Here is a 22,644-nt window from a genome sequence, read left to right as displayed (position 1 = left end):
TGTACGATCCGAATCAATGGATCAGTTCAACAGCGGAGCGTGATTTCCACTACATTTGCCCCGGTCACATTTTTCCCTCTAAAACAATCCACTTGTGGTTCACATTCATGCATGAATCAATTCAAAATAGACCTGCTCCAGCTGGCCAAAGGGCAAATTTAAATCGATTCCGATCCACATCTGGTTCACACTTGTGTGGAATTGATTTATCGTAAAGACACAGAAAAAATCAGCATCAAAAAGACGATTAAAATGAATAATACCTCCGAGTACACACTTAGCTGGATATAAGGCCCATTTAAGGCAATGGGATTTACTTCCAAGTAAAATTATTAGATTGAGGCTGTACATTAACAACCTCCTCTTGTCCAGTTCCTTTTTGTATAGTTTATTTAGCAGCAGTAGTATTTACTGGTTCCTATAATTTTTTACATAATTGACCAAGCAACCATTTATAACAGAAAATATGAGGTGTTCCTGTACTGAGCAAAGCTTTCCACTCTTGGTGCAAACCTGAAGAGAGAGGGCTTTAGATGGCTGGGGTACTACTTGGATGAGGGACAGCCAAGAAATATCAGGTGCTGTAGACCAGTGCTACTCAAAATGGTGGTTCTTGCACTAGTCCCTGAGCCATTGGCTGATGGTCTCTGGCAGGCTTCCAAGAAAGAAACAGTTGTACCCAATGGACACAAATGTAGTGTCAATCCTCCTTATCCATCTGAGAAGCACTGCTGTAGGCTATATTCATAGGAAGAGAATTGCAAAACACCTCTATGTATTCCTTGCCTAAGAAAATCCTATAAAATTCATGGGGTCACTATAAGCTGACAAATGACTTGAAGAGACACACACACACATGCACATTCACGCACACACAACAGATGTTATTGCCATAGTGATCCAGTTAACAATGTGATTTTAAAAATAAAGCAAACCACCTTTTCCTTTATCAAAACAACAAAAGGCAAGAGTTGAATTTCTTGAAGAAAAAGTCAGTTGTACTTTCTGTCAGATTCCCCCTCCACCCTCTCAACTGCACTAAGTTGTGCAGAAATCAACATGTATTTTGTCTGTATATTGAAAAGCACACAGGAAAAAAAAGTAACTCCCCTTCTTTTTTGTGTTGTGTGGTGGGTGTGCCCCTCCATTTCTACTTGACCTACTTACTGAAAGCCAATTATTTCAGCTGAATGTAGGGCTGTTTTTTTCTCTCAGGGCTGTTGTTTGGGATTGATTGTCAGATGCAGAGTCTCTCTCTAGCTATAGAAGGATGGCATTTAGTTTGGATTCTGTTAACGGCAGACAGAAAGCATGTGACAGCAAGGGGTAGCAGACACAGAGGCTTTTGTATATATATTGCGAAGCCTGAGGCAAAACAGGGCAAGGCAGAAAATACAGTAAGAAGATCTCTCTTGGTGGACATGGGTAAGATGTGATTGAATTTTGGGAAGTGAAATCAGTTTCATAATGTTTCATCAGTCTGCACATATCTTAATGAGCAAGATACTTAATTTTAAAAAATAACATTGTGGGCAGTGGTGGATGTTCTTGTTTCATTTTGTGAGGGACCATTAATAATTCATTAGGCAGAATGGGCAATAAAAGAAAAGGTGAAAAATAATAAGTTTTTCTTTCATTCCAATCCAGCTTGAGGAAGAAGGCAGAGGCACATTGCATCGCAGTTTCTGAGGGACAAAGAGCCATTCATTTTGAATAGGCATGGACACAACAAAACATCAGAGTGTGTTTAGATGGAAGCAGTTATTGATGAGGAAGAACACACTTGCCAGGAGAGGCTGCAACAGTTTGCTTGTGCGTGGGCCTACTGAGAAGTATGCAAGTATACATGCCAACCATAGAGACAGAGGAAGAGAAATTTCTACAATGGAATCCAGGAAGAAATTGACAACATGCCCAAACAGGACTGTTTAGTAATCATAGATGATTGGAATGCCAAAGTCAGAAGCAGAGCAGAATCAAAGACAGTAAGGAAGTTTGAGCTTGGTTCAAGAAATAAAACAGGAGAGTGGCTGATAGTTTTGTGTGGCCAACAATCTATTCATCACAAATACCTTCTTCATACAACTGGAGAGGAGATTGTACACATGGATATCACCAGATGATCAACAGAAAAACCAAATAGTAGGTAACAGAAGATAGAAAAGCTCAATTCCTGTGGCAAAAATGATACCAGGTCCAGATTGCAGCACAGATCATAAACTACTAATTTCCAAAATTAGAATAAAGCTGAAGAAGAACACCAAAACAATCACCATGCCAAAATATGATCTAAAGGACACCCCAACAGAATATAAAGATAGTGTGAGAAATAGATTTGCACTATTAAACCTAGTTAACTAGGAGCCAAAAGAACTATGGACAGAAGTCAGGGGCATAGTCAAAGAGGAAAGAAAAGTGACAATACCAGTGGCCAAAAAGGAGGAGAAGAAACAGTGGATGTCGGATGAAATGCTACAAGCAGTTAATGAAAGAAGAGAAGCAAAAAGAAGTGAGACAGAAACACAGGCAGAACCTTGAATACTACTATCCTATATCAGTGCATAAGGATAAAGAGAATTACTACAAAAATCAATGCAGAAATAGAAACAAACAACAACAACAACAACAAAGGAAAAACAAGAGACCTCTTCCACAAGATACAAGAATTTAAGGAGAAATTCAAATTCTTCAGTCAGAAGAGGAACATAATATACAACCATGATGAAATAAAGAAAAGATGGAAAGAATACACAGAAGAGCTATATAAAAATATGAAAGGCTTAATGGCACATGGGGAAAAGAAACTTATGAAGATGAATCCAAAATTTTGGGAAGCGAAGTGAACGCCACAGTCAAAGCAACAGGAAAGAACAAATTACCCAGAACAAATGATATTCCAATAGAACTGCTACAATCCACAGAGATAGAATCAAATTCAGTTCTAACTAAAATCTGCCAACAAATATGGGAATCAAAGCAGTGGCCCACAGACTGGAAGCAATCAATATATATTCCTATCCATTAAAAAAAGAGGCACAAAAGACTGCAGTAATTACAGAACTATCTCACTAATTTCCCATAAACGCGAAGTCATGCTCAAAATTGTGCAGCTAAGATTTCTATTATATAGAGAGCATGAAATCCCAGAGGTATTAGCTGGATTCAGCAAAGAAAGAGGCATACTAGGGACCACACTGCAAACATACTTTGGATAAAGGAACAAAGGAACTCCAGAAGAAAATTTACATGTGCTTTATTGACTACAGCAAAGCCTTTCACTACATATATCATGAAAAGCTATGGCTTGCATTTAAAGGAGTGGGAGTGCCACAACATCTGATTGTTCTGATGCATAATCAGTACTCAGGACAAGAGGCTGCCATCAGAACAGAATATGGAGAAACAGAATGGTTCTCAATCAGCAAAGGGTTCAGGCAAGACTGCATACGTCACCCTATTTATTCAACCTGTATGCAGAAAATATTGTACACAGAGCATGCTTACAGTCAAAGGCAGGATAGTAAAGACAAGAAGAAGGAACATTAACAACCTAAGATAAGCAGATGACACAATACAGTACTACTAGCCGAAACAAACAAAGACCTGAACAATTGCTTAAGAAGTTCAAGGAGGAAAGTACCAAGGTTGGATTAATGCTGAACATAAAATAATAATAATAATAATAATAATAATAATAATAATAATAATAATACAATATAAACTATGGAAGATCTACAAGAATTCACCCTAGACAATAGGAAAATTGAAATAGTTAAAGAGTTTCCTTATCTTGCTTGAAATATTGATCAGAATGGAGACTGTATTCAAGAAATGAGAAGAAGAATGGGACTGGGGAGGGCAGGTGTGAAAGAAACAGCCAGGATAAAAAAAGTGTAAAGACGTAACTCTGAATGCTAGAGTGAAGATAGTCCAAGCCACTGTATTCCCCATTGCAATGTATGGATGTAAAAACTGGACAATGAAAAAAAGCCAATAGATGAAAAAAGCTTATTTGAGATGTGGTTTTGGAAAAGAATACTGAAAAGACTGTGGATGGCCAAGAAGACAAACAAATCGGTTTTAGAACAGAGGAAGCCCAAACGATTTCTGGAAGCCTGGGTGACTGAACTGAGGTTGTTCTACTTTGGTCAGATCATGAGGAAAAATAAATCGTTCAAAAAGGCAATGATGTTATGAAATGTGGAAGGCAGTAGAAAGAAAGGAAAATTTCATACTGGATTGTTAGACTTGATCAGGGAAGACTTGACCTCAGCCTGCAAGACCTGAGCAGAGAGGCTGAAGACAGGGGTCTTGGAGAGGTCTCATCCACAGGGTTGCCATGAGTCAAAATGGACTCAGGGGCAATTAATAATACAATCAACTGGGAAATGGGGGCCTGTTGATTTATGGGAACCCCATAAATTTTTCATAGAAATACTCAGAGGTAATTTTTCCATTTCCTTCCTCTGAAATATAGTCTACAGCACCTGGTATTTGTTACTTAGGTACTTAGGTGATGGTCTCTCACCTAAGTACAAACCAGGGCTGACCCTGCTTAGCTTCTGAGATCAGACAGGATCTCGTGCCTTTAGGATTCTTAGGTACACACATGGGAAAGGCTTCCTTGTACAGGTACAATGTTTTAGCAAGCTTGTGAGGTATTCTGCACCAAACTTGAAAGCAACACTTCATGGCATGTGACATCCAATGGACTGAATTAATTTAGGGTCATACACAGCATAACTCACACTACACTTGCAGGGCCAAAAGTCACCATTGTGCAAGGAAAGTATTGTGCTGATGGCAGCAGAAATGGAGTTGCTTAGACAGCATGTTCTTTGGTGCCATATGTTTGCAAGTTGTGCATTGTGGTTGTGCATCCTATACTTTCCATTATGATTATGCATCCTATATTTTGCAATATGATTGTGTATTGTGCATTGTACAATGGCATCCAGTCGTTGACATGTGTTGCATAAATGTGTCATTCTGCATGGGGTTGCATAGTGCTGTTCTGGCATAAGTCTGCATGTGGGTATTTAGGGGATGTTGGATTGAGGCCATTGTTTTGCCTTCAAAAAAGATCAATGGTTAAGACAACTCAGGAGGAATAACTGGTGCAATGGAGGCTGTCTACACTCACCCCAGCATCTGCTATCTAAGACAGTTGCCTCCCTCCACAAAATAGGAGGGTCAGCCCTGCAATTAGCCTTAAACAGAGTACAATTCCCATAAGTTTCAGAAAGCATGGACAGTAGTCCATGGCTAGGGGAAATGTATGTCTCTTTCACACTACCTAATTGTAGTACATCAGTACTACTTTCACTTCAGTGTTTGTCTCCTACAGAATACTAGGACTGATACTTTAACACACAAAATTGCCTATATTCTGATAGTACCATTCTGGTGTACAGTTCTATGGCTAATTTGTTGGTGGTAATGCCTTAAAGTCAATTCCAGCAAATGGCCACCATGATATGGATAGATTTATTCAGAAGAGGTTCTTCTTAAGCTGAGAGAGTATGATTTGCTCAAGATCACCCAGTGGGCTTCCATGGCTCAGCAGGGATTTGAATTACCACACTCCTAGTTCAACTTGAACCACTACATCAACTTCTGTACAAAGAACTTATAGCAGTTCTATCAAAGGTTTTTCTTGGCAGTATTTATTCAGAGGAGATTTGCCACTGCCTTCCTCTAAGGCTGAGAGAGTGTGACTTACCCAAGGGCAACCAGTGGATAACTGGCTGAGCATGAATTAAAATATTAGCAGCTGGAGTTCACTGACTTGGATGTAAGTCTCCGTGTGTTCAATGGGGCTTATTCCTGAGTATTTGTACAAAAGGATTGCTCTGTAATAGAGACGACCCCACTACTTGTATGTGCATTAAAGAGCTTTAAATGAGTATTATTTGTCCCTAAAAGAAATTGTATGAGTTTTTTGTATTTCATGGGTAAGGCTTAGTTTTGAAAGAGCATGAGGTTGAGTCCTATAAAACAATGACATGCCACCTCAGGGTGCAGAGTGTAGTGTTCCAGCCTAAATTATAAACAGAAGAGAGAATGGCAGCAGACCAACCAATTGCACTGAATTTATACATGTATTTAGGTTTAAATTTCATCAGTACGTGAAGAAGAGACTCGGACAACCTTTACTTGAATTTATCTTCTGTTAATTTAAAGGAATCCTTTCAAAATAAATGACTTTTCATAGTTGACACTTTGCCTAGTTGATAGTATTGCAGCACATTAAGCCAGTACAGGCTGTGGTTTTGCTTATCTGATTGTCTCAAGTTCTACTGAGTAACACTTACTTTTTAAAAAACCCAACAACACTTGTCTGTACTCATATGAGCACAACCTGTGATAGCATCTAATTCTTCCAGTTGTGTAAAGATGGGCTTGGTCTTTTTATGGCAGAATTGTTTATTATTACTGTACTGTATAATGCTTGCTGAATGTGCCAGTACTTATTCTGAATCTAGGGGAAGTATTGTCATCAAAGTTCATTGTATTGTTTTCTGTACTGACCCCTTCCCTAAAAAAAATGATCACACTTCTTTTGTATTCTTTAAACCTGTTAAAGTGCTATGGATAGTACAGAAGATGATGCTAACTTCGAAAACAAAGATGAATCAGCACTGGATAATGATTAAATAGATGGTGATAGTACAGACAATGTTTATGCTAATGATGTCATGAAATAACGGTTCCACCATCTATTTGAATATTCTGGCAACGAGGAATCAGTCTTTCAAGGTTTGCAATAAGACATTTGTGTATGTGAAGTTGAAGGCTTTCATGGGCGGCATCCATAGTTTTTTGTGGGTTTTTCGGGCTATGTGGTCATGTTCTAGAAGAGTTTCTTCCTGACGTTTCACCAGCATCTGTGGCTGGCATCTTCAGAGAATGCTTGCCTGGAAAAGAGTTGGGTATATATATTGTGTGATCTGGAAAGGCAGGAATGATTTGCAGTGTCTCTCATGTTCCTTGATTCTTGTTTGCACACAGACTGGGCCAGCCAGAAATATCAGTAGTAGCAGAACATGCCACAAACCATCCTGGGCACAAAATACTGTTTGAAAACACTGAAATTCTGGACCATGCCAACCACTACCATATCAGGTTGCACAGGGAAGTCATTGAAATCCACAAACACCTGGACAATTTCAACAGGAAAGAGTAAACCCTTAAAGTAAACAAGGTTTGGCTACTGGTCCTGAAAAATAGCAAGAGGAAGACTCCACAAATGCAAATGAGAAATAAATCTCTCAGCAGACAATGAGCACTATCAAGCAGACACTAATCCTCTTTTGCAGACCCTCCCACCTTGAGGCCAAAACAATCCACATGCAAATCATTCCTGCCTTTCCAGGTCACACAATATATATACCCAGTTCCTTTCCAGCCAAGCATTCTCTGAAGATGCCAACCACAGATGGAACTAGAAGAAACCCTTCTAGAACATGGCCACATAGCCCGAAAAACCCACAAAAAACTATACATTTGTGTATGTTTGTCAGTTTTTTTCAGGATCTAGGCAAATTTATCAAATAAAATTTGTAAAAGTTGGAATCACTGCTAATGTGGTTGCCATTTTCTTTGCTTTATCTTGTACATCATTTGTTATATACACACACAACATGTCCCATCCTGCATCCATGTGTTCTCAGCCCTGTGCCTGGTCACATACCACACACAGTGCACATCTGCAATTTAGTACTCTCTCCATCCATCCATCCATCCATCCATCCATCCATCCATCCATCCATCCATCCTTTAGGGTAAACATGAATAGTTACACCACCCAGAATCTTGTAAGTTATTTGGTATTCTTTTCATTTGCTTTGTTCTTTACATCCTTTGTTATATGCTCCTAGATTTTTCCGCTGTCTTAGCCAGAGGTCATAGCAGGTGCCATAATTCTAGGCTCCAAACCTGCCCTCAACTTATCCATGATATTGACATATAGAAGCTTATAACACACATTCCCCCCCCCCCATTATGAGTACTGGAAGGGGACGCTCAGGGCTGTGCGCAACCGAGAAAAAACGGATTTTACCACACAGCAAATCATCCTCAAAATGGCCCTGTTCCATCCCATGGTGCCAAGCTGAGGCGCATCATTATGCTTGGCTGGAACTCTTCCAACCCAAAAATTTGACACACCTCAGCACTGAATGGGGACGGCTTGGCGCTGGGGGACGGAATGGGGCCATTTTGAAGATGATTTGCTGTGCTATACAATCTGGGGGGTTTTTTGGTCACGCACAGCCCCAAACATCCCCTTCCAGTGCCCATAACAAGGGGGAAAATGTGTGTGATAAGCCTCATAGTCAAGTATATACGGTTGATCTGACCTAATGAATCCTGAAATTTTAAGTTTAGGGAGAGATCCAGAATTATTTCTAATGAGCAATTCTTTCAAAATACTCTACTGCCAAAACTTCCCTTTTGTGCTAGCAAAAAGCAACAGCCATTTAATTATTTTTCAAGTCACTATAGGTAGCTGATTTTAAGCCTAGTAACTGAAAGAAAAGGACAATCTTATCTGACAAAGGCCAACTGACCAGGAAAAAAAAATTCTTGGTGTTAGACTATGCTTGGAGACCAGGATTTGAATCCCAGCTCAGCCATGTAAACCCACCTTGGGCAAGGAATGCTCTCTCAGGCTCAGAGGATAGCAATAGCAAACCCCCTGTGAAGAAACATACGAAGTGCACCCCATGTTAGGTTCACCATATATATAGTCACCATAAGTCAGAAACAACAACAATAGAAATCACCTAATTTCTAAATACCTTTAAAACAATACAAAGGGTAAAATGGGGCCTAAATACCCTATAGGCACCAGATCCCATCTTATTTTGAAAGCTAAGTAAGGTTAGCCCAGGTTAGTACTTTGATGGGAGACAGGCAAGGAATACCAGCTACTGTAGGCTATATTTCAAAGGAAGGAACTAGCAAATCTACCTCTGAGTAATCCTTGCCTAAGGAAACTCTGTGAAAAATTAATGGGGTTGCCATAAATAAACAGGCAGCTTGAAGGCACAAACACAGAGAGAAATCACCATAAAGAAATTTCTGGTAATATGAAAAAAGCACTGTGTTGGATCCACTCTTAGGCCCAATTGATTCTAATGGGTCTCTTCTAAATATAACTAAACCAGTTGCAGTCCATTATCACCTGCTTAAATCTGCAGATCAAATAAATTTTAATAATAGTAATCTACAAGCCAAAAAATTAGAAACCTAGTTCAAACTTTTCTGTCCAAGTTATAAAACAGATCAATTATAAAGCAGATATGTGAGGCTCTGGATGGAGAAATTAAACTACTTATATTGAAAACAATTTGCATAATTGCACCTGGAGAACACCTCTGTATTTTCTAGGATGTATTTCTGAAGCTTCATTTAAACACTGAGAGGAGGTTAGATGTTCAAGTGACTTGCAGAGAGACTTAGAAGCAAGCCCTACAAAATGTGATTTATTTTCAAGAGTGCATAGAATTGCATCTTTGCTTTATTAACTTTAGGCAGGTTCTTGAAGAATACATTTCAGTCTCTGATGAGCACAAAGTATTTAGCACAACTATCACCAACAGAATAGCCCCATACCACTTACATTATATTACACTAACTGGCGGAAGATAATTGCCAATGATTGATATCCCTGCAGCTGAACTACTCTCAGGCTGGCTCTTATATGTTACTGTCTCCAGTACTGAGTGTGTCTCCTACCCAGAACTGAATACCCAGAGCTATGCATGTAAAATATGATGTAATGTGTTGAAGAACCACAAGAGTATCTGCTTTCAGGACACAAAACAGAGCTGATTAGGAGCAAGATAATACATCAGTGTGGTCATCTTCACATTTCATCATTAACATGCTTGTTCTCTTGTTCTGACAAGATATTAAAACTTCTGCCAGAAAATTTTTTGTCAGTATTGGGTTGTCAGGTTGCTACCCAGAAATATACCCAGTGCCTTTAAATCCCCTTATGCACTAGGAGATAAGACTAACCTAAGATATTTTGTTACTTGAGGCAAAGGATAAGATAGTGTCCTCACTATTCCATACACAGAAGCTAATTGGACTGGCAACCATGCCAGCACTACTGATGGGACAGCATCCTCTGCTAGACCACAAGATTCCTTTTTAGAAGTTGTTACTGGGTGTCAGTTTTTCCTACTCAAAAACTTAATACATGGAAATGTATACATACTATCCTAACATTTAAATTGTGTTGCAAGTGGGTTTTTAATGGAGGAAGTTAATACAGAACTTCAAATAAATTAGTACACATCAGTATCCTAGCAATTTTTAATTTCCTGCCCACCACCAGAAAATACCTGAATTAAAAAGAAGAAAAATTCCTAAAGCCTCATCAGCTCTTGAAAAATGGTTAAAAACTACAACTGATCTCAGATTGCGAAAGTTATATAGTTGGGAATAATGTTTATTCTTGGTATGCAGTAATTTGTAGAATTCATTGAATCAGGGATGGGAATAATTGATTAGATTAAATGAAATTAAATCATGATTCACTGACTAAATTGTATGAATCCATTTGTCTCCATTAGCTGTCCAAAAGCCAGGCCTGAATATTGATTTGAGCATACACTATTCATTTAAAAATACCCTAAATGAGACTAGTTTATGGGGTGCAAGGCAGGTCACCCAGAACAAAAAACCCAGTCCTCACCGCTGTCTTTGTTCCAGTATCTGCTGCCTGAGGAAATAATCATACTGTGCCTAATGGGCCAGCCCTACAGTCATGACTTCTCCAGCTTGTTCATCCCCTCCAACTCTGTTCCTATCAGCTGTGGCTAGTTCAGTTCCAGGTGATGGAGAAACAGGAGTTAACTAGTGGAGGTTCAGGGAGAAGTATTTTTAATGGTTCAAGAAGGACTTGTAACTCAGCAGCAGAGCACATGCTTTGTACTAGGCATAGGTTCAGTCCCTATCATCTTCAGAAGAGCTAGGAGAGACATACTATCTGAAATGCAGATGAAACCTCTGTTTTTGTAGTGTCTACTATTGGTAGGGAATGAATGTGTGGTCCTTCAAATGCTGCTGGACAGCAACGCCCACAATCCCTCACCAATGCCTGTAGTGGCTGTGGCTGATGTCAGCTGCAGTCCAACATCATGTGAAGGGCAGAGCAATACTGACCTAAAATGGGCAACTGTGATGGGTGTGAGGACCAATTTTCACCTTACTGTGGGTCACCACAGTAAGTGTCCAGATGTCTACTCCTGGCTGCAGTTTTGGCAAAGTTTGGCTTGGGGATTGCAAAGTGGCTGAGAATGTTTATTGCTCAATTGCTGTTCCTAGAGACTCCAGGAGGCAACTGACAGTTTTCAGCAGGTTTGTTTGTTTTTGCTTTGGCCAGGGGTTTGAAGTGAGCCAAGTAGCCACAAAAAGCCATAGGAAACTGCATATGGCCCATAGGTTGCACCTTGTCCAGCCCTGATTGAGGTGGAACATTGATCTGAGTTGGTATAAGGCAATTGCCTATATTCTAAATTGCAGCTTGGTAGTCTGAATATGACGTTATAAAAGCACTCATTATTTTGTTTGTGGTATTTATTGCATTCTCTCTGTAGATTGTACTCTTACGACTGTTAGTAATCTTTTCTTGTTATTGCCCACTCTGCTGAAAACCAGTGTTTGATTTATGTTAAGCATTACAACAAGCATTTTCAAGTCCCTTGTTACCATCAACTTCATGCTGAAGTGGCTCCCAGCCTTCATATTCCACAAGGCACAATTTAACTTTGCTCTGTCTACTGGAATGGGTGATTAATACCATACCCAGATGACTGATACAGGGTGTGTTGGAACACAACTATTCCTGCAAATTGATTATGCGCTCTTTTGTACTAAGTACTATTAACGTGAATCGATACAAGTTTGCAGTTTCATGGGAACGGTGGCTCAGTCTAGCTAAGGCATTATTGTCATGCCAAAAGAGGGCAGTCCAAGAGGAGGAAAACAACGATAGTAGCCAATCTGAAGAAAATGGAGTTGGGAGAGGGCCTTCTGCAGGGGCACTGGGTTTCCCTACCTAGTCCATTATTCCAGTTGACAAACAAAGGCTTGCAAGGAGCAGAAAAACTGATATAGGAGAAAAGACTGAGTCAAGGGCACACGTCCAAAACCGAGAGCTCCAGCCTTCAGAAACACTGACAAAAACTTGCTGCTTAAGTTGGCAGAGCAATACTGTATAGGCAGATGTGGTGCAATTGAAAAATAAAAAGGCAGCAGAATATAAGGGGGGAAAATCCACCCCAAAGAAAAACTGTAGCAGAGGATCTGTAGTCACAGAAGTTACAAAACAGCATTGGTAGGACAGAGGATGGTGGCACTCTGTGGAAAGTGGCCATATCCCCAGGGGGCCATTCTTTATATCTGAAAGCCAGTCCTCTCTTCCCCCTCTACCTTGGCCCAACTGTTGGCAGCCTGAGAGCTACTTCAGGCTGTACAGTTTTGTTATAATTGCCATCTCAGTTTCCAAGAACTGCAGCAAAAGCACTACCGCTGGTTTTAATGCATCTGAGGGACGTTTGGTTTTTAAAAGGGACCAACAAAGAAAGAACAGAGAAAGCATGTGAGAGAGAACAAAATGAAATGAAAAATCTGTTTAAGAAATTCTCTTCTCTGTGCCAGTGACTCTGGCAAATATGCTGATGAAAGAATTATGCTGTTGTCTCCCCCAACCAGCTATTCTTTGGCTCTGGTTGACTACATTTTATCCTCAACTGGCATGGCCACTGGATGTGGTGACTTGGGATGATGGGAGTTGTTACTCACTATATCCATAGGGCAACAGAGTAGAGGACACTGGAATACAAAATGGAATGCTCTGAAGTTTTTTCTCATTTGTCATTTCATCCTAAAACTTGCTCAGGGTAGGGAGGAGATTGTTATTGGGTGCCTTCAAGTATTCCCAACTCAAGGTAACCCTATCAAGGTGTTTTCTGGAGCTGAGAGTATGTGGCTCCCCCATGCCTAAGTGGGGAATCAAACCCTGGTCTCCAGAGTCATTGTCCAATGCTCAAACCACTACACCACAAGATTGTTGTTGTGTGCCTTCAAGTCATTTCCAACTTACAGCAACCCTAAGGCAACCCACAGGGTTTTCTTGGCAAGTTTCTTCAGAGAGAGGTTGCCATTGCCATCCTCTGAGGCTGAGAGAGTTTGACTTGCCCAAGGTGAGTTTACATGGTAAAGCTGAGATTTGACACTTGGTCTGCAGAGTCATAGTCCAACATCCAAGCCACTACACTATGAGATACAAGTATATTAAAACAGCCATGGGTTTAAAAACTAAGAAAATAACTAACCTATCATCTAAAGATATAAAGGAGGATAAGCCAGAGTCCTTTTTCCAAACAACCTAAAGGACATATTCCTCTGAAGCTACTCTCAGGGTCCTTTCACACTACACAATTAAAGGTTTGTTGTTTGTTGTTGTTAGCTGCCCTTGAGTGGGCCACACTCATGGTGGCCCTGATAGTGAAATACTGTAGTGTTCCTAGGCATTATTTATTTATTTTAAAAAATTGGCACCAGTGTGGAAAAAATAGAGATAGGTTCCTACACCACCAAAAAAACAAAACAAAACAAAACAAAACAAAACAAAAAAAACAGTTAACATGTTTCAGCAAACATTTTCTTAATATTGACAACATGCACTTGTGAAATGAACTATCCAGGTCAGGTAAGTCTTGCATACGTAAATAAAAACATTTTGAACTTTCCAGGGATCATATGAAGGCTTCTTCCAAAATGCATTCAGGAATGACTTTTTTCCAACCCCCTGACCTTTTGGAAAGGATTTTCTTTTTGGTGAATATTATGATAGGTCTAGAATTTTTTAAAACATACGGGGAACAGCTGGTGAGGCAGTCTTTATCTGTCCTTCCCTTTTCTTTCTATGTTACTCTTCATGCACAGACATTAAGGAATTCTGGAGGTAGCTGCAGTTTACTTAACTTGCCTGTTGTAGAAAGACAGACAAGGGTCCTGTACAGACCGACCTGAAAGGCCGGCCTGGGAACGGAGTTGGAGCATCATGTCCACATGACACATGCCCAACTCTGCCTGCAGGGCATCATGATGCCACATGCTGCTCCACATGGCACACGGCGTCATGGCGCTCCTCCGACGCTTTGTCCGTACGACATAGTGCTGAAGGAGTACCATATAGCCGTGCCGTCGCGGCTATGGCACCCTCAAAAGGCTGGATCAGGGCTGTGGCATGTGGTTGCCGTGGCCCTGATCCAGCGAAAAAAAGGGTGGTTGCAGGCCGCCCCTTAGGGGCAGTCTGTAGAGCCCCACAGACAGCAACAGTAACTCAACTAGAGTAGAATCCCATTCTTTCCCAGATCAAGCTTTATTATATTTACTGCAAATACACTGCCACAGTCTGAAACAAAAACCTTGTGTTTTTCCAGCCCTTCTTCTCATCTTACCAATACTGATGCTGCTAAAAAAATTCAGCTAGCTAGAGAATGAGAAGAGGGGCGCTAAGTGTGGGTAAAAAGAAGCTTCATTATCAGAGGCTTTGTTAACTGAGATATACCTGTACACCACTGTGCTTCCACTAACTGCTTTGGCTGCACTCCTTTGAAATCTGGAGATTGTATTTCAGTGGGGCACAGGACTTCTCTGGTTGAGAACTCTACATAAATTTCCATAAAGAGCAAGTCTTAGGATTCCATGGAATGAAACTATGGCAATTAAAAGTGAAATCATAGTACTATAACAGTGCAGTGTGAAAGGGTCCTCCAATCTCTAGCAGATCTACTTTTCTTAAGAGTATGAATGACTTCTTTCAGTGAAAGATCAAGAGTCCTAAAACACACTGACAGAGCACTGATATTTCCCAGATAAAAAGAAAAGTGTGTGTTATTGTTCTCTCAGCCCCAGAAAACAGCTCCAGAAAAGAACACTTTTCTGTGAGAGACCTGAATCTCCAATATACCTTGGTGGCAGCAGTGAACATACCTAGAGGTTATGCACTGCCTGATGCCTTAGTTAATATGACGGTGGGGAGATTCTGGCCCTCCAGGTCTTGTTGGATTCCAATCCCCATCAGTCCCAGACAGCATGGGCAATTGTGGGCACAGTATAAGGTGTTGGTCATTACCTATAAAGCCCTACATGGCTTGGGTCCAGCTTACCTGAAGGAACGCCTCCTCCCATACAATCCTTCCTGCACTTTCAGGTCCTCTGGGAAGAATCTCTTGCAGTCTAAGAAAACCAGACTGGTAACGACTTCCCAGAGGACATTTTCTGTTGCCGCTCCAAAAATCTGGAATGACCTGCCGGAGGAGATCCGCCATATAACATCTTTGGAGGCCTTTAAGAAGGCAATAAAAACGGATCTCTTCCAGCAGGCCTCCCCAAACTGACCTCCTCGGAATGTTCACTCTCCAGTTACATAGTCATTCCCACCGGACTGTGATCATGATTGATTTTATTGGCTATTTTATTGGGAGCATTTTACTGGGAATTGTTGTTTTAATGCTATTCTAGGGTGGGAGGGAGTTAGGGAATTATGATTTGATATGTTCTGCCATGTTTTTACTTGTGGCTTGCTGTGTAGTAGTTTTATTGTTCCTTTGTTTGTTGTTACCCGTCTCGATCCAATACAAGGAGAGGCGGGATACAAATAAATATTATAATTATTATTATTGTTTGTGGATAATGGATACTGTAATTTGACAAGACCCAGAAGATTCACCTCTCATGTACATACATAAAATTCAAAGATATAGCCATGTTAGTCTGTCAGCATGTAGAGAGATCTTGTAGCACCTTTGAGACTAACTGAAAGAAAGAAGTTGGCAGCATGAGCTTTCATATTCAGTCTACTTCTTCAGAAGCATTTGGATTGAAGTAATTTGAAGTCTATGAAAGCTCATGCTGCCAACTTCTTTTTTTCAGTTAGTCTCAAAGGTGCCGCAAGATATCTCTAAGTATGCATACATAGATACATAGATCCTTTCCGGACGCCCTAACCCTAGTACGCGCTCTGTGCGTAGAAAATGGTGGCGGCCGTTCCACACGGCTGTCGCCATCACTACGTCACGACCACGCCGCCTCCAAACGTATTGGGGCCGCGCCAGGGCGCCTAGGGCGCCATTTCCGCGACCCCGGAAGGAGCTCTGTTTCGGAGCTCCTTCCTGGCTTTGCGTTGCTGGGCCCCTTTCTCCTCCTCCCTGCCGTCGCGGGGTGTCCTTGGGGCTTGGAGGGTGTCCTTGAGGCTATTCACAGTGGCTAAATACATATACAGAGAGATAAAATACATACATTGTCCAAAGACAACATGGCCAAAAATTCAGAACAGCTGGAAAGTATGCAAGCAAGATCCAGTGGAGCTGCACACTGTAGCACATGTGTGGGCAACTCCAATGTGTTTTAGACTACAATTCCCACCAGCCCGTCAGCTTATCCAGTGGAAAGGACTGATGGGTGTCCAATGTCGTCTGAAACTCATATTAAAGCAGGCTGTATACATGTGTTAAATTTTAACCATTAATGAGAAAGACAGAAAGATAAGAATGCTTAAGTCTTATTTATTTATTTATTTGGACAGCATCTGTGGGTAAAATGTGTTCCTCCAGATGTTGGAGCATGCAATCCAACAACCAGAGGTCCACAAGTTCCCCACCTGTTTTAAATAGATTTTTGCTCCTCTTTTCAAGGCAATGAAAAGCCAACATTTCTTGTAGGCTTCCTACACCTTCTTGCCCATACTTTTGAGGTAGGATGGAGCCATTTTGCCATACATTCTGTTCCCTTGCATAACCCCTCTGAAGGTTCTGTGCCATGAATTGCCTTACATTTACATTCATATGTATTTATGATTTTAAAATTTCAGTGTTCAGAGGCAGTGTTGGTAAATAATCATTTAAAACATCATTGGCTATTCAACAGTAATGAATATGTAACGATGGCCCAGGACAGATGGGCAGGAAGCACCATCTTTGGGTCAATTCCAGGGTTCTGGAACATGCGGCAACCACATGCTTCGGAACCCTAGAACATGCCGCTGCTGCCATCATGCCAGCCTCCCGTCCACATGGGGGATGCCATCTTGACGTAAGCGACGCACAGCACATAGACGTAGCTGTGCGTCGCTTATGTCACGAGTATGCCAATGGCACACTTGTGAAGTGCGTGCAGCGTCTGAAAAAGAACCTGGTTTTTCCAGGTTCTATTTGGGCGGAGGGACACCAGGCAGTTTGGCTGCTGCAGTGTCCCTCCGCAGGAAAACCAGCCACCACCAGCCCGCCCTTTTGGGGCAATCTGTTTTGCACCCATATTAACCATGCTTCGAGTATTGTACTAGGATTCTGGGAGATCAGAATTTGAATCTCTACTACACCATGGAAACCCACTGGTGAGCTTGATCAAGTCCTGCTTGCTCTGTCTTAAAGGCAGGCAGTGGCAAACTTCCTTTGAATAAATTTTGCCACAAGTCAGCGTCAACTTGGAATCACATGACAACAGTTAACCCAAGGCATGCATCTCCTCCCTACTGCTCCAGCTATTTTATTTTTCCAGCTCATCCCAATATTTTGAACTATATGGATTCCAAACTGAAACATAGACCTGTAAAACATTTTCATTTTCCCTCCTGTCTGTGTTGCAGCTGTTTCCTGGATATATCACCTGCAGACCATCCAGTCACAGGGATTTAAATCACACAAAGAGCCTACATGTGTAAAACAAATCCCAGGTTTCAGACCAGAGGAAGAACTCTAATGTGTGGGGCCTATAAGACCACAACAGAAAGGACAAAGCCAGCCAACATATCCTTCATCTCCTGTTACCACATGAGGGCTAAAATCTGTGAACAGGACAAGCCAAGAGATATTGACAAACTGGAGTGTGTCCAGAGAAGGGTGACCAAAAGGATAAAAAGGTCTAGAAGCCATGCCCTATGAGGAGTAGCTTAGGGGGCTGGAAATGTTTAGCATGGGAAAGAGAAGGTTATGAGGTGACATGATAATCATATTTAAATATTTTAAGGGATGTCATATTGAGGATGGAGAATGCTTGTTTTCTACTGTTCCAGGGACCAGAACACAGAACAATGGATTCAAACTACAGGAAAAGAGATTCCACCTAAATATTAGGAAGACTTTCCTGAGGTGTTTGACAGTGAAAAACACTCCTTCAGAGAGTGATGGAGTCTCCTTCTTTGGAGGTTTTTAAACAGAAGCTGGATAGCCATCTGTCAGGGTCCTTTCATTGTGTATTCCAGCATGGCAGGGGGTTAGACTGGATGGCCTTTGTGGTCTCTTCCAACACTATCATTCTATGGCATCTGTTAATCCAGGGGTAGGCAACCTTTTTGACCCAGGGGCCGGGTTGCTGTCCCTCAGACAACTGGGGGGCCGAAGCCAAAAAATAAATAATTAAATAATGTTTTTAAAAAATTATATAAATAAATAAACCGGGACAACTGTAGGGCAGAATTTTCAAATGGAGGACACTTTTTATAAAAAATGGAGGACACACGAAAAAAATTTGCTGATTTTTAAAAAATGTTAATATAAATGCATGTTTCTGAGGCTTCTATAGACAATTGCCCCCCTTGCCCCTGCTTGTCCCCCGCTTGCTCCCCCTTGCCCACCGCTTGCCCCCCCTTGCCCGCCGCTTGCCCACTTCCTCCTGATAGGCCAAAGGCCCCGGTGGCAATCTGCGGCAGGACCGGGCTGGGGCCAGTCCCAAGGCCTCGCTGGGCCGGATCCGGCCCATGGGCCGTAGGTTGCCTACCCCTGTGTTAATCTATGAAGTCAAAGTTCATCCACACTGAGCACTAATATCGCTAACCAATGGAGACATAATGACTGGACTTAAATATAAATTACTTTTCTTCAACCCTTAGGTAAGGATTGCTTTTATTGATCTGAAACAGCAGCCGAAAATGAAAGTGATAAACAATTCTCTAAAAAAAAAAAACTCATAAAAATACTTACGGTAACCCCCACCCACCCCCCAACATAGGTCAAGACAGATGTTGTATAATCTGCCCCAAGAACTAGTTTAGCCAGAGACACACTCTGAGAAAGGAGTGGTGTAAGTCACATTCTGTCGGCCTCAGTGGAAGGCATAACCAAACCCTCTCTAAACAAATCTTGCCAAGAAAGCCCCATAATAGGTTCAACTTGGGGTTGCCGTAAGTCGGAAATGACTTGAAGGTAAACAACAACGAATGAATTAACATGGCTGAGGTACAAATGTGACCTTCCAAAGTTGGCTGGCCAATCTATCACTGCCAGGAGTTGTCCATTTTTTACATCTGGATTGACAATTATAAACTCTCAGGTGTCTGGGTTTGGTGCAGGCATGGTTCTTTTCAAAAGGAAGTAAAAAGAGGCATGGATCCAGGATTTGTTTCTGCCAGTGAAAGCTCTCCATGAGCAGATTTCCACAATCTGGCAGGTAGAATCAGAGAGCAAAGCATTTTTGCCAATTATCCTATTTCCTGGCAGCCTCCAACATCACTTCCCACATTATTATATATAAAATATATATCCCCAGAGCAGGTTTTCTAGTGGCATGGTGGGGCTGCATGGGGAGGAAGTAACTGGCACTGGGTCAGAAGCTTTCCATGGATGAAAGGAGCCCTTCCATTAATTGGATACAAATTCTGGAGTCAGCCCAGGGTTTAGAGCACTAAGCTCCCAACTCATCATGGAAAATGTGGAAAAATAATCTCATATCAAAAATTGTACCAAGTGCAGTTTCACAGGAGGAACAGGAAACTCTAGAGGAAAGATGTGAAGATTTTCAAGTGGAGATTGCAAAAGTAAAAGGAGAAACACACACACATACATTGTCCATCACCTTTGTCGTTCCAACAAGATTGTTGAACATACAAATTTGGGAGAAAATGACTGTTCTGAAACATTTTGTGTTTCACAATTATGAATTAAAAGCAATGTTTAAAAAATAATACTTGCACAGTCACTTGATTGTGTTTTTATTTATTTTCTTAGATCCAAGATATAAAAGATAATAATTTAGTGCTGATATCATTGTTATTACTCTGGACTGGATTATCAAACAAAGGTCACTCCTAGGTGTTGGGGAAATTCTGTTAAATGTTGGAGAATAGGGAAAGTATTCAGGAGTTTGGTCAAGGAGTGTTGGTCCTGTAGCACCACGTCAAAGAATTTCCCCAACACAGACCTTCTGACTCCTTTTGTTTGCTTCAAGGTTGGGAATTCAATAAACCCCAAATCCAAAGGATTCAGGGCTAGTTTCATATTTCTTTGGACTGAGGCCATTCTATCTAACACCAGATAATAACACTTTCTTCTTTAATACAACAGTTTCCATTGTCCACCATCAAAACTTTTTACCCTGCTCCCATTTTCTCTCACTGTCAAGACCTAAGATAGGTGCCTTGAGGAGCAGGAGCTTGCAGCTCCATCTCTTATGCTGAACATAGTTGTAAAGTGGTGTTTTGATTATATTTTACAATTCTACCACAATAGTACAATTGTCTCTGCCAGGTTACACACAGTACAGTTCATGTTTGAGCACAGTAATTTTATGGAGGAACGAGAGGGGGAAGATGGAGAAATTACTTTTCCAATGCCTTCGTTCTCTTAGGTGGAGTGGGAAGTTGGTGTGTGCACAGCTTTTCCCTTTGTATTTGGCCATTTTTTCTCTCTTTCTCTGAGAACCTTCATACTAGACACTTATAGCATTATGTTCCTCTTTAATTGCCACAGTATCATTTTATGGAGTTCTGGGGTTTGTAGTTTGGTGAGCACTTGAGCTATTTGGCTGAGAATTCCAAACGTCTCTCCCTAAAGTGATAATCCCAGGATTCCACAAGATGCTACCATGGCAATTTAAGTGGAATATAGTTCTCTAATTGTGTAGTGTGATAGGGCCCTCTAACGTTTTCTTTCTTTTCTTTTCTTTTCTACTTCTATTTTATTTTATTTTCCAACTGTTACTGGCTCCAATGGGAGGGTAAAGAATGACCAAGTCCAGGGATGGCAGTTTGGTTGTTGATCCAGGGCCACATGGGAGATATGGAAGGGCTCTAAGGAACTTCCATACAATGCATGTACAACACCTCCTTTTTGTGATTTCCAATATTAAAGTTTTCACCAGAGAGAACTGGCTGTGAATCTTTCTGCAGCCACATGCAGAAGACGTGTGCGTGTGTCCAATGGTGGATGTCTCATTCCATCCTCAGTAGCAGAGATATGAACACTCCTGTGGCCTATTATATTAAGTTTATGTATAACAATGAAGCATTATGTGGATTTCCATTTTCCACAAAATTCCTCTTTTTGTCCCCATTTTTGAAGATGGTGTCGGGGGAAAGGATATGTGTGAATGTGACCTAATTCCCCCCTCCCTTTCATGGCTCCATAAATTCCAGAGATTTTACTTAACTACTCAGGCCTTGCTCCCTTTTTACACCAGTGTCTGCAGTAATTAAAATGCAAAGATTCAATTACTGGCTGTCCAGCTGCAAATACATACTATATTTCATAATAGCTTCTGAACAGATTTTCCTCCAAGTTTTTCCTGTCAGGAAATTAATATGTCTCATTTGGGAGTCAGCCAAAATGCATTTCAACTTATCAGTCCTTGGATATAACCAGCAGCTAACATTACAAAATACAGCAAGGCCATTACGAGAGAAAACCAAAGCTCCCTATATGAGCTCTCCACTTGTACAGATGAATCTTGTTTGTGTTGGAGAATTCTTCTTCCACAGTGTTGGACCCAAGCTCCCTATCTCAGAAGACAGCAAGCCATGAGGAGATACAGAGAAAGTCCTTCTAAAACAAGTCTTTGTACAACAAGAAGCATCCTTAGTATCATGGGAACCTCATGTTTCATCCAGCAGCATGCACATCTCTGCCCTGGACTGATCCAGTGTTCCCAATGGGCTGCAAGGGACCATGAAGAGGCAGGACAGGTCTCACCTCCGGCCTGCACGATGTCTGTTTGCCTCCATGTTCAAGGCCATGTTATGGAGGAAGAGGAGAATCTGCCACCAGACCTGATTTCTGTTCTGCTGGTGCTGTAGAAATGAAAAATGGTCTAAACAAGATTACTCATATAAAATTTTTTAAAACCACAACCCAAGAGCTTATCTTATCCCAATAAAAACTATGTTACATTTTCAAGAACAGACACTTTAATCCCTGCAGTACAACACGTTTAAAGGAGGGAGGAGAGAGGGAGGAAAATAGAGAGAGGTAGTTTCTCGAGGAATAATTCTGGCTCCAACATTATAAAAGAAAAAAGCAGACCCTTTATGTATTGTGCACAAAAGGATTAAGGTCCCCCTCCTTTTTTTTCTTTTTTCTTTTTTTGCAGGATTCTGCAAAGTTTAGCCAAGTGCTGTTTTTAATCAGATTGGCTTCTGAGCCACTCAAAGCCCCAGCTGCAAGAACAAACAACTCCTTCCTCCCCTTTTTTTCTTAAGGAGATTGCCCCCCTCTCCCCCAAAACATAGGAGAGAAGGAGGAGGGGGAAGAAGAGAAGTGTAGCTGGTGATCCATCTGTAAGTGATTTGACACTGTGAAGGTCAAAGGGTTAATCTTCAATTTAAACCACACTGCTGAGACAGCAAAACTG

General features: G+C 41.1%; 2 protein-coding genes across 7 annotated transcripts in view; both read right to left on the bottom strand.

The window, feature by feature from the left end:
- FSIP1 (fibrous sheath interacting protein 1) overlaps positions 1–22,644 on the bottom strand; it is a 591,530-nt gene that overhangs the window by 452,720 nt on the left and 116,166 nt on the right. The gene's annotated exons all lie outside the window — the stretch shown is intronic.
- The window catches only part of BMF (Bcl2 modifying factor), a 40,456-nt gene continuing 39,045 nt past the window's right edge, over positions 21,234–22,644 (bottom strand). For all 3 annotated transcript variants that reach the window (XM_042464527.1, XM_042464519.1, XM_042464534.1), the window contains one exon: positions 21,234–22,084. In XM_042464527.1, coding sequence (XP_042320461.1) covers positions 22,021–22,084 — 64 coding nt within the window. In that variant the 3' untranslated portion in view covers positions 21,234–22,020. The remainder of the gene's footprint in view (positions 22,085–22,644) is intronic.

The sequence above is a fragment of the Sceloporus undulatus genome, chromosome 1 (assembly GCF_019175285.1).
Source record: "Sceloporus undulatus isolate JIND9_A2432 ecotype Alabama chromosome 1, SceUnd_v1.1, whole genome shotgun sequence".
NCBI classification, from domain to species: Eukaryota; Metazoa; Chordata; class Lepidosauria; order Squamata; family Phrynosomatidae; genus Sceloporus; species Sceloporus undulatus.
Note: the sequence above shows the minus strand (reverse complement) of the source record. Positions and strands in the feature narration are given on the sequence as shown.